Source organism: Babylonia areolata, chromosome 28 (assembly GCF_041734735.1).
Source record: "Babylonia areolata isolate BAREFJ2019XMU chromosome 28, ASM4173473v1, whole genome shotgun sequence".
NCBI classification, from domain to species: domain Eukaryota; kingdom Metazoa; phylum Mollusca; class Gastropoda; order Neogastropoda; family Buccinidae; genus Babylonia; species Babylonia areolata.
The window spans coordinates 2,074,606-2,087,883 of NC_134903.1; the positions used below are offsets into that span (position 1 = coordinate 2,074,606).

General features: G+C 40.1%; 1 protein-coding gene across 3 annotated transcripts in view; it reads right to left on the minus strand.

Annotated features, from left to right (window-relative positions):
* LOC143301817 (putative oxidoreductase YteT) overlaps window positions 1-13,278 on the minus strand; it is a 63,369-nt gene that overhangs the window by 31,424 nt on the left and 18,667 nt on the right. For 2 of the 3 annotated variants that reach the window (XM_076616216.1, XM_076616217.1), the window contains exons 10-13: window positions 11,657-11,758; window positions 7,498-7,564; window positions 6,718-6,821; window positions 1,809-4,029 (exon numbers count right to left, since the gene is read on the minus strand). In XM_076616216.1, the coding sequence (XP_076472331.1) occupies window positions 3,901-4,029; window positions 6,718-6,821; window positions 7,498-7,564; window positions 11,657-11,758 (402 nt within the window). In that variant the 3' untranslated portion in view covers window positions 1,809-3,900. Of the gene's footprint in view, window positions 1-1,808; window positions 4,030-6,717; window positions 6,822-7,497; window positions 7,565-11,656; window positions 11,759-13,278 lie in introns of those variants that run through there. The other variant, XR_013057843.1, reaches the window with a different exon arrangement.

A 13,278-nucleotide genomic window follows, 5' to 3' on the forward strand; every position in this document is an offset into this window, starting at 1 on the left:
GTCCTAACGGAGTATTTCAATATTTCTGCCATTTGTTGGCCATTTTATGACGGTGTAGTTCAGTGTGACTGTTCACCAGCTGAAATTAATTCTGGAAAGTTGAAAAGGTTCGTGACTGTATTATCGTCACCTTTCCAGCCAGAACGGGTTTTTTAAATCGTAACTAGTGTAAACCAGTATTCATATATTAAAGTGTGTTTTCAGTCTAATGATTGAGTACACGTGAAAAACGTGTCAGCTTCTGATTCAGCCAGTGCTAGCCAGGGTGTTTGTTGGGTGCGTCACATGTCATTCAGTGTCAGACCAGACTTGCTGAAATAAATACACGAAGTGCAAAGGAGGACTTGCTGGGATATCATTCTGTGCTGAAGGAATGCACGTTTGTGTCTATATCTTCCCGTTTGTCTCTCACTGTCTCTCCTAATCTGTGCACTGAAGGAATGCACGTTTGTGTCTATATCTTCCTGTTTGTCTCTGTCTCTCCTAATCTGTGCACTGAAGGAATGAACGTTTGTGTCTATATCTTCCTGTTTGTCTCTCACTGTCTCTCCTAATCTGTGCGCTGAAGGAATGCACGTTTGTGTCTATATCTTCCTGTTTGTCTCTGTCTCTCCTAGTCTGTGCACTGAAGGAATGCACGTTTGTGTCTATATCTTCCTGTTTGTCTCTCACTGTCTCTCCTAATCTGTGCGCTGAAGGAATGCACGTTTGTGTCTATATCTTCCTGTTTGTCTCTCACCGTCTCTCCTAGTCTGTGCACTGAAGGAATGCACGTTTGTGTCTATATCTTCCTGTTTCTCTCTGTCTCTCCTAGTCTGTGCACTGAAGGAATGCACGTTTGTGTCTATATCTTCCTGTTTCTCTCTGTCTCTCCTAGTCTGTGCACTGAAGGAATGCACGTTTGTGTCTATATCTTCCTGTTTCTCTCTGTCTCTCCTAGTCTGTGCGCTGAAGGAATGCACGTTTGTGTCTATATCTTCCTGTTTGTCTCTGTCTCTTCTAGTCTGTGCGCTGAAGGAATGCACGTTTCTGTCTATATCTTCCTGTTTGTCTCTCACCGTCTCTCCTAATCTGCATGCGTGTGTGCATGCGTGTATATGTACATATGTACATGCAGTGTGCAGAAATGTAATCCTGTTGCCCCATTTGGGGTGTGGAGGATACAGTTACAACAAACTCATTGAACCACACAGTCATGGCAGACACAGAGAGACAGAAGCAGAAAGTGAGACGCTGAGGGAAGTGAAAGAGATAGTGAGAGAGACAGAGAGAAAGATAAACAGAGAAACTGTCCGACAAAAACAGAAAAGGTAGGAGAAGAAAAGAAGACAGACACACCGACACACACACTTTGAGAGAAGGAAGCAGCAAAAGTGCGGACGATCTAAGGGAAACAACTACTTTATAGTAATTAGTTGTCTAGAGTGACCTCCCATAAAAAGGAATTCTGCATCATTCACACCAAAAACAACAGACGTAAGATTATAAGATTAGTGACCAAACAAAACAAGGCTCAGACAGAACTATGAAATTTGATATCTGTTCACAAAATGTTTGTACCCTGTCATTCAAGCAGCCAGACTTATGTTGGAGCTGTGTACATGCCTAATATGTCTGTGTTTCCAAGACCAACTGAAAACTGATCAGAATTACCGGGTATTTGACATGCATATTTGATACAACCAACAGGGATTACAACATGCACATTATATCTTCTGCATTCAAACACCAGCAGGTCAACTTGGGAGACAGAATACACACAAAAAATTCACATCATTGTAAATAAATTACATGATTTATTTGTAATATTTATTTCTCACTCAATCAAGGCAATACTGGAGTAATATATCCCACAATGAATCACATATATTCCACAGTGAATCAATCATGTTATCAACAGATCCAATAAATACTGGTACATCCATAAGAATCAATCATCCAATTCCAAAAAACTGCTCTTATCACTGAAATAAATCTTTATAAAAACAAATCATCTTATCAGTTAGTCATCTTTAAATATAATCACAAGACAAAATCTATCCCAAAAACAAATCATGATAAGTTAAACAATTTCTTCAGTTCCTGATGTACACGTGAATGAATGGCTCCATACACACAGGCGTTAATATCATGCCTTAATTTTGTTCTCTACTGTCAAACATAGAAATGAAATAAAAGACATAGGAAATTTTCTATCTAAAATTACGTTTAAATAACATACTTACCGTGACCCAACGAGTGCAGACTCCGGCAGGGGTCTGACATTCCTGTCCTGTGCAAACTACTATCCGCCTATGCGGAGCAGACGAAACTACGGCCGATAACAAAAGACATCATACATTTACACCCCCACACATGATAAAACCAGTTCATTTTATGTACTGACAACAATAACCAACAAATAAACAATGAATTGCGCATATATGTGTGCATATTTAAGATAAAACATCTCTTGGAAAAATATTATTTCCAGCCATATCAAGTTCAATCACAGATAATCAAATGCATGTATATAAGTACAGCACAAATCATTGTTAACACCTTTGTTTTATTCTTGTTGCTGCCCTGTCTTCCACACTGATCAAATGGCACCAGAGAACTGTCAATGTTGTGTACCCACAAGGCCACTCACCGGAGAAGGCCCTGCGCTGTTGAGCCTGTATGATGTCTGTGTGATGTTGGAAAATGTGTCTCTGATACTTTGTATGCCTGTAGGATGCTTGTGTGTTGTGTGATGTGATGGGAAATATGTCACTGATACTTTATATCACTATTAGATGCTTTATGAGACTGTAAGATGCTTATGTGATATGATGAAAAATGTGTCACTGATGCTTTCTTTTTTTTCCCCTAATGTCTAAAGTCAAATCAAAATCGAACCAAATCATGTTAACAGCCCAGCTCAAGTCATCAGCCATCCCCAGCTGTCAAACAAAAGTCAGCATCATACAATGCTTAAAACGATCATCATCACCTATAATACAGATGATCAAGAACTGTAACTGTACAATGGCAGGCAGTGAAAACCCTCCATCACAGGCAACAGCCCACCTGTCAAACAGACAGCATCCCACTAACTCAAAAAACAACTGATATACTGGTCATACCATCCACTCTAAATCATCCATCTCTCCCTAACCTGTGCCCACAAAATTCACACAGTGTACAAACTGGATGCATGTATATAAAAATCAGTTTGGAATGTCTCAACCCAAGCAAGTACAATTTCTAGAAAACAATATGAATGATTACAAAAGTAACATTTAAATCTGATTGATACTTGATACTCAGTGGTCATAATTCAAAGAAAGATAGAGGGAAAAAAAATCTTTAAATTGTTGATTCTGACAGCAGCTCGGCATTAATTTTGACCAATCTATTAACCAGATGAAAATGAAGCTTGGCTGGATTTGTTGACGTTGTCCAGCAGGAAGTTACACATGAGGCTCTTATTTTCAAACTATTATTCTATTCTGATTTTACTGCTCCTCTGTCTAATGTGTTCATACAGCCTTGCTTAGTTTCCAACCATCCTTCCTTATAAGAATTATACTTGTCTGTCTAGAACTCCTACAGACTTGCTTAGTTTCAAACCATCTGCCTAAATAAAAATTAAAAAAGATACTTGTCTGTCTACAGCTTTTACAAACTCTGTTTATTTTCTTTTGCCGAATCTTTAGTGCCATTTCAATGGCAAATCATTTTCAAAGTATTCATTTTAAAATTTATACTGCATTCCTGCGGAATGTTTACAGAATCTTCCAGATTTTCTATTCTTTAAAGTTGTGTCTTTTTACACACTGTTTATATATATATATATAGTTCTTCCTTCAGAAATTGTGAAGAAAGTTGCATGCATTCCTCAAACGGTTCCTCTCTCTCCTCCTGAACAGTGTGAGTTCAGAAACTGCCGTCAGGCTGGATGTGCACAACGCAGTTCTCTTTCCTGGCTTTCTCAGCGGCAAACACCAGCAGGTGGCTCCCCAATGTGTCGTCCGCCCCCGTCCTGATCAGCTCTTTGTTCCCCGTCTGTCACAAACAACAAAAGGATGTTTGAACAAAACAAAAAATGAAAAAAAATGAAAAAGAAAAAAAAAGGCAATCACTATAAAAGACATATACAAATTTTCAGTCGATACACTTTTTTCCATGAACAAATGACATAATGTGAAAAATTATGTATGAAATACATTCATTTTTTTTTATGATTCATATCCTACCACTACCACCACTACTACTGCTGCTGCTGCTCTCTCTCTCTCTCTCTCTCTCTCTCTCAGTGCTTTCAACAGTATGTTTTGTTGGTATTCCTGTCTGACTGACTGTTGCACACCCACAGCATGAGTTCCAAACACTCAACTGAGTGCAGAAAAGACAACCAGACATCAAAGGGCCGTCCCATGTTTCTTTGAGAAAAAGATACAGAGAAATAGAGATGACAAGAATCCTTGTCCACACACTGTATTCACATACACACACACACATGTAATCTCATGCTGTTCAAAGAGCTTTTACATGACTGTATTCACACATACACACACACATGTAATCTCATACTGTTCAAAGAGCTTTCACATGACTGTATTCACACATACACACACACATGTAATCTCATACTGTTCAAAGAGCTTTCACATGACTGTATTCACACACACACACACACACACACACACACACATGTAATCTCATACTGTTCAAAGAGCTTTCACATGACTGTATTCACACACACACACACACACATGTAATCTCATACTGTTTAAAGAGCTTTTACATGATTGTATTCACACACACATACATGTAAATCTCATGCTGTTCAAAGAGCTTTTACATGACTGTATTCACACACATACACACACACACACACACACACACACACACACACACACATGTAAATCTCATGCTGATCAAAGAGCTTTTACATGACTGTATTCACACACACACACATGTAATCTCATACTGTTCAAAGAGCTTTTACATGACTGTATTCACACACACACACACATGTAATCTCATGCTGTTGAAAGAGCTTTTACATTACTGTATTCACACATACACACACACATGTAATCTCATACTGTTCAAAGAGCTTTCACATGACTGTATTCACACACACACACACATGTAATCTCATACAGTTCAAAGAGCTTTCACATGACTGTATTCACACACACACACACACACACACACACATGTAATCTCATACTGTTCAAAGAGCTTTTACATGACTGTATTCACACACACACACATGTAAATCTCATGCTGTTCAAAGAGCTTTTACATGACTGTATTCACACACACACACACACACACACACACACACACACACACACACACACATGTAATCTCATACTGTTCAAAGAGCTTTTACATGACTGTATTCACACACACACACACATGTAAATCTCATGCTGTTCAAAGAGCTTTTACATGACTGTATTCACACACACACACATATGTAAATCTCATGCTGATCAAAGAGCTTTTACATGACTGTATTCACACACACACACATGTAATCTCATACTGTTCAAAGAGCTTTTACATGACTGTATTCACACACACACACATGTAATCTCATACTGTTCAAAGAGCTTTCACATGAATTGCATTCACACACACACACACATACACACAAGTAGTCTCATACTGTTCAAAGAGCTTTCACATGAATTGTATTCACACACACACACACATGTACTGTTCAAAAAGTTTTCATATCAAACTTCTGGCCAACCTGACATCAGCGTTCTCAAGTGGTCTTCGTGCTACAAATGTAAATTCTGACTGCTTCAGTTTCAACTTTCAGTTTCTTAAGGAGGCGTCACTGCGTTTGGACAAATCTATATATTCCACAACACATCTGCTAGGCAGATGCCTGACAGCAGCATAACCTAACGCACTTGTCAGGCATTGAGTGTATGCTTATATATCTGTGTACCTATCAGAGTGGATTTCTTTTCTTTACAGAATTTTCCAGAGGACAACACTCTCATTGCCATGGGTTCTTTTTCAGTGTGCCAAGTGTGTGCTGCAAACGGGACCTTGGTTTATCGTCTCATCTGAAAGACTAGATGCTCAGTTTGATTTTCCAGTCAAACTTGGGAGAAAGGGCAAGAGTGGGATTCGAACCCACACCCTTACTAACTCTCTGTATTGGCAGCTGAGCGTCTTAACCATTCGGCCACCTTCCTCCCAATTCTAATTCTGACCTGCCCTCCACCACACCAGAAACAATGCATACATTTTTAACATTCAGAACTGAAAGACAGCAGAGTCCACTGAACACAAGAACAGACAACACAATCATCTGGTATCAACATCTCCCATTCCTCACCAATGCTCTTTGCAGTTCATTAACACAATGCTGGTTAACACACATTTATCTTGTTCAATAAAAAATAAATAAATCCTAGTTCCTCAAATGCTCACCAGACTCATGTGTAAACAAATGCAAAGAAAACAATAAAAAGGTAATTATCGTAAGTTAATGTCAATGGTTGTATTGATGTCTGTTGAAAATATCATTCCAAGAACCTTAAAAATTCCAGGATTCCACTGGAAATTTTTTATCTTTCTCTCGCTGCTTAACACTCCTTGTCCCTTAGATGTTCAGCACATTTCAGTGTAAATGAATGTAGAAAAAAAGAAAGAAAAGAAATTGTACAAGATTTTCTAAGATGATGAATAAAAACAATTATTTTTAAAAAATCTTCTTACCTTCAGAGCGCTGACAAATGCCTTCATAAGCCCATAGTCTGCTCCACTGTGGCCCCTCAGACGGCCAGGAGGTTTCTCTTCCATCGCTGACAATGGCACTTGTCCTGTGCAAAGGGGACTTAATCATATCATCGTTTCTCCATCTTAGTATTCTTCTTGTGCAAACTTGTTGGGTTTTTTGTTTTGTTTTATTTTTAATAAATATAAAGCTGAAGCTGCACAATGCCAGAAGGGGACTTGGTTTCTCTCTTTCAGCATTTTTTTTCTCTCAAAACTTGATACTTGTTCACACATATAACGTGAAGCAGTAAAAAGTAGAATGGTATACAAGCACCCCTCACAAGACTCTCTGATTATCTCTGGTGGAGAATTTAAAGTATTTTAGCACAGAACTGGCAAACAGCGAATGAAGTATAAGTAAAGGTTTTAAAGAAATGCACACACACACACACACACACACACACACACACACAACACACACACACACACACCAACACAAAAAGAGACACACACACACACACACACACACACACATAGCACGTTGGGTTACGCTGCTGGTCAGGCATCTGCTTGATGTGGTGTAGCGTATATGGGTTTGTCTGACTGCAGTGATGCCTCTTTGGGAAACCGTGACTTAACTGAAACTATGTAACAGCGCGTTGGGTTACGCTGCTGGTCAGGCATCTGCCTGGCAGATAGGGTGTAGCGTATATGGATTTGTCTGAATGCAGTGACGCCTCCTTCAGCTACTGATACTGATACTGAGACTGTCAGACTTACTTGTATTCTGTGTCAGAAAGTCGAAAACCTCCACTGCCCCGAATCCACCGTCACATCGAATTTCACCCTGAAACAAAACACATTCCCCCAATCACTGGTCATTTGGATGGAATGATAAACTGAGTTCCTGTGTGTAGCATGCACTCACTACACGTAAAAGAACTCATGGCAACAAAAGGATTGTCCCTGGCAAAACTCTGTGGAAAAAGTCCACTTTGATAGGAAAACACATCCACATGCAGACAGAAAAGAACTGAAAGGCAAAAAGGGGAGTGGCACAGCACAGTAGCAACAGACTCTCCTCGGTGAAAATCAGCCCAAATTACACAGCCCCAATTACACAGCCCTAATTAAAGTCTGCTGTGTTAAAGAACAATACAATATGATACAATGCAATGCAATGCAATGTAGTACAATACAATGCAATGACAGAGCTGTCTACTATACTTCATGAAACTACAGCAGCCTGAACCATGTTGACAACACCACCACCATCACTGAAGCAGCAGCAGCAACAACAACAACAACAGTTATACTTTGGAAAATATTCAGAGAGAGGCTTAACCATTATGACATATATTGATTCCTAATAGTTTTAGCCACACAAAAAATAATGCAAGACAAACCATTCTTCCCTCTACCGCTCCCGAGAATAAAACCCAATCAAGAAAATAAAACCAACCAACCCCTCTCCCACCACAAAAAGGACAACACTCACTCACTCACTCTCTCACTCACACACACACACACACACACACACACACACTCTCTCTCACACACACACACACACACACTCACTCACTCTCTCACTCACACACACACACACACACACACACAAAATAAAACAAACACAAAAAAAACCCAAATAATACAAAAACACCCAAAACTGCTTTACTGAATTCTAGATTTAAGTAAAGCCAGTCTACAATATTCGCAATGCCTTTACTACAGATTTTTTCCACATAATTTTGCCAAAAGAGGACAACACTCTTGATACTATGGGTTCTTTTTCAGTGCGCCAAATGCACGCTACGCATGGGACCTTGGATTTTTGTCTCATCTGAACGACAAGATGCTCAGTTTGATTTTCCAGTCAACTTGGGAGAAAGGACGAGAGTGGGAATGGATCCCACACTCTCACGGACACTGTGTTGGTAGATAAACCTCTTAAACATTCTGCTACCTTGAACCCACACTCTCACAGATACTGTGTTGGTAGATAAACCTCTTAAACATTCTGCTACCTTGAAACCACACTCTCACGGACACTGTGTTGGTAGATAAACCTCTTAAACATTCTGCTACCTTGAACCCACACTCTCACAGATACTGTGTTGGTAGATAAACCTCTTAAACATTCTGCTACCTTGAAACCACACTCTCACGGACACTGTGTTGGTAGATAAACCTCTTAAACATTCTGCTACCTTGAACCTACACCCTCACGGACACTGTGTTGGTAGATAAACCTCTTAAGCATTCTGCTACCTTGAACGTACACCCTCACGGACACTGTGTTGGTAGATAAACCTCTTAAGCATTCTGCTACCTTGAACCTACACTCTCACAGACACTGTGTTGGTAGATAAACCTCTTAAACATTCTACCTTGAACCTACACCCTCACGGACACTGTGTTGGTAGATAAACCTCTTAAACATTCTGCTACCTTAAACCTACACCCTCACAGACACTGTGTTGGTAGATAAACCTCTTAACTCACTCGCTGCCATTGTCCGCATATGCGGACATCGTCGGAGAAAGCGTTGGATGCCAATGTCCGCATATGCGGACTTGGATTTTAAAAAGTCGTGCTGTCGGAGTGACGCGTCGGATGCGAAAATCAAAAGCAGATGTGATATCTTACGTCACCTCTGGTCAGCTTTTCATTCACACACGCTGCGTGTGTGTCGCGATAAGCTCAACCGCAGTTGATAACAAAGCGTGCCCCCTGTCAGCTTTGTAAGTTGTTTGACAAGATGGCGTCACGGCGAAGTGTTCGACACGGTTGGAGAGGTGAAATGTTACTCAGCGTCGAAGATGCTTTGGAAATGATCCAAACTGAAGGCTCTGATGTCGAAGGAGATAATGTTGATTCTTCGGACAGTTAATTTGAACCAGATCCCGATGAACTAGAAACAGATTCGGCCGCTGAAGAGAGTGTTTACAATGGAGAGGAAAGTGAGGAACATGTGCCAGCAGATGAGACAGACACAGACGACGAAACCACTGAGGAAATGGACGATTTTGCAAGTGTTTTCATCAGTGATTGGACTGACAATTTTTCCTTTTTCCCTCTTGCACATCCCTTCACTGGCATACCAGGTTTGTCAGCTGACTGGCCAGTCAACACCCAGCCGGTTGAGTTTTTTTCTTTGTTCTTTGATTTTCATTATGTAGAGACAATATTTTTTTTTGTATGTGTGAATTTCAACTTTCTTCACCACCTGTTCATACTTCATTGCATGCACTAGGTCTTCAGTTCCTCAAATAGTGTTAGAATGTGATGTGGAACATGTTGGTGTACCTTTCTGATGGGTGCAAAAATGCTAAAAAATACACTAAATATGGATACCGCGATCAACATCAAGATGGTGAGTAAATACTTTGATTTTTTGCACACATATGGAACAACATTCCTTGCATACATATACTAAATATCAATTGTCTGGGTGTTTATTTGCTTTCTTTACAATTTTTTCCCCATCCTATACAAACCCTGGGTTTTCAGGGATTGGCAAGGGCAAAAACTCTTGGCATGGAGTGAGTTAAACATTCTGCTACCTTGAACCTACACTCTCACAGACACTGTGTTGGTAGATAAACCTCTTAAGCATTCTGCTACCTTGAACCTACACTCTCACAGACACTGTGTTGGTAGATAAACCTCTTAAACATTCTGCTACCTTGAACCCACACTCTCACAGATACTGTGTTGGTAGATAAACCTCTTAAACATTCTGCTACCTTGAAACCACACTCTCACGGACACTGTGTTGGTAGATAAACCTCTTAAGCATTCTGCTACCTTGAACCTACACTCTCACAGACACTGTGTTGGTAGATAAACCTCTTAAGCATTCTGCTACCTTGAACCTACACTCTGACAGACACTGTGTTGGTAGATAAACCTCTTAAACATTCTACCTTGAACCTACACTCTCACAGACACTGTGTTGGTAGATAAACCTCTTAAACATTCTGCTACCTTGAACCTGCATCCTCACAGACACTGTGTTGGTAGATAAACCTCTTAAACATTCTGCCTTGAACCCACACTCTCACAGACACTGTGTTGGCAGAAAAACCTCTTAAGCATTCTGCTATCTTCCTCCTCAGTTTCTCCACAACTGTTAAAGATCCCTGTAGTCAGCATTCAGAGTCATGGAAACATGAACATACCCTGCATGCCCAGCTCTGCAAACGGAGTATGGCTGCCTCGGTAAAACATGCACAAAGAGCCTACTTGATGACACGAGTGAATGTGGAAGAAGCAGCCTACAAAGGAAATAACCAAAACAAATTGCAGCTAAAATGTAAAATTCACCCCAAACAAAAATATACAATAATTAACCCAAAACAAACTATACAGCTAGAGGAAAAGAAATACCTCATACACAATGTTTGCAACACCTTTACTATAGATTTAAAAGAGTGCTGAATCCAAACTGGTTTGTATGACAGTCAGTCTTGTCTGACTATGGCTATCGGAACAGCAGTGGGGGCAACTATCTGGTTAGAATCTGATTACAGCAGACAGTGTCTTGCCAAAGCTACATCCCCACTTTCTCCCCCACTGGTTCGAATCATGGTACAGTCGCCAATATTTCCTCGCCCTCCACTAGACCTTGAGTGGTGGTCAGGATGCTAGTCATTCAGATCAGACGATAAACCAAGGTCCCGTATGCAGCATGCACTTAGTGCACGTAAAAGAACCCATGGCAGCAAAAGGGTTGTTCCTGGCAAAATTCTGTAGAAAAAATCCACTTCGATAGGAAAAAACAAATAAAAAACTGCAGGTAAGAAAAAATACAAAAAAAATGGGTGGTGCTCTCAGTGGAGGTACGTGCTCTCCCTGGCGAGAGCAGCTCGAATTTCACACAGAGAAATGTGTTGTGACAAAAAAAAGAGAAATACAAAAACAAGGTTACAGAACTAACCTTAGTCCCATAGATTCTGACCTCCCGAGAACACAATCGGCTGGTGAAGGCTACCATCGTGAGACTGGCTGTTGCTCCGCTCTCAAACTGGAACGTAGCCACCTTCACAATCAACAGAAAATTAGTGATAAACACATCCCTGTGGTGGGTTTTAAAAAAACAGAAAAAAGTTATCAAGTTCTTTCTGTGTGCGTGTGTGTGTGTGTGTGTGTGTGTCTGCATGTGTGCACATGTGTGCATACTCAGCTGCACATGTGTGTGCATGTGAACACGTGCATGCATGTATGTACACGTATGTACACACGTGTGTGCAAATGTCTGTGCATGCATTATTTGCTTGATAATCATTATAAATATTGACAAGATTCCAGATTTTTGTTTTAAAATTCCCCATGGAAAAAACAAACTGGTCAAAAAGCAAACAACACATGGCGACAGTGTGTGTGGCAATGTTACACAGAACATGACGGACTTGTAGTAAAGTGAATGAAATCATGTTTAGAGTATCATCTGAACACAAAGCATCTGAATTCACAAAACAAATGAATGAACTGAAGAGACATGAACAGGAGTTTGTATCACACACCATGTGAACAAGGGATCACTTCATACCTTCATGATATCATGGCAGAAAAGAGAAGAAAGCACACCAGTCTGGCTTCCATTCAGCTAAACCACTGACAATGACTTCATAACCACTGGCAGGTAGTGACTCCTAGTTTTGTGCTGTGTGCACTCACATGCACACACAGATACTAACATACACACACACACTTACACACAGATACTAACATACACACACACACACTTACACACAGATACTAACATACACACACTCACATGCACACACAGATACTAACATACACACACACACTTACACACAGATACTAACATACACACACACACTTACACACACAGATACTAACATACACACACACACTTACACACACAGATACTAACATACACACACTCACATGCACACACAGATACTAACATACACACACACACTTACACACACATATACTAACATACACACAACACACACACACACACACACACACACACACACACACAGAGCTACTAACATACACACACTCACATACACACACAGATACTAACATACACACACACACTTATACACACAGATACTAACATACACACACTCACATGCACACACAGATACTAACATACACACACACACTTACACACACAGATACTAACATACACACAACACACACACACAGATACTAACATACACACACTCACATACACACACAGATACTAACATACACACACACACTTACACAGATACTAACATATACACGACACACACACACACACACACACACACACACACACACACACACACAGATACTAACATACACACACTCACATGCACACACAGATACTAACATACACACACACACTTACACACACAAATACTAACATACACACAACACACACACACACACAGATACTAACATACACACACTCACATACACACACAGATACTAACATACACACACACACTTACGCACACAGATACTAACATACACACAACACACACACACACACACAGATACTAACATACACACACATACACACACAGATACTAACATACA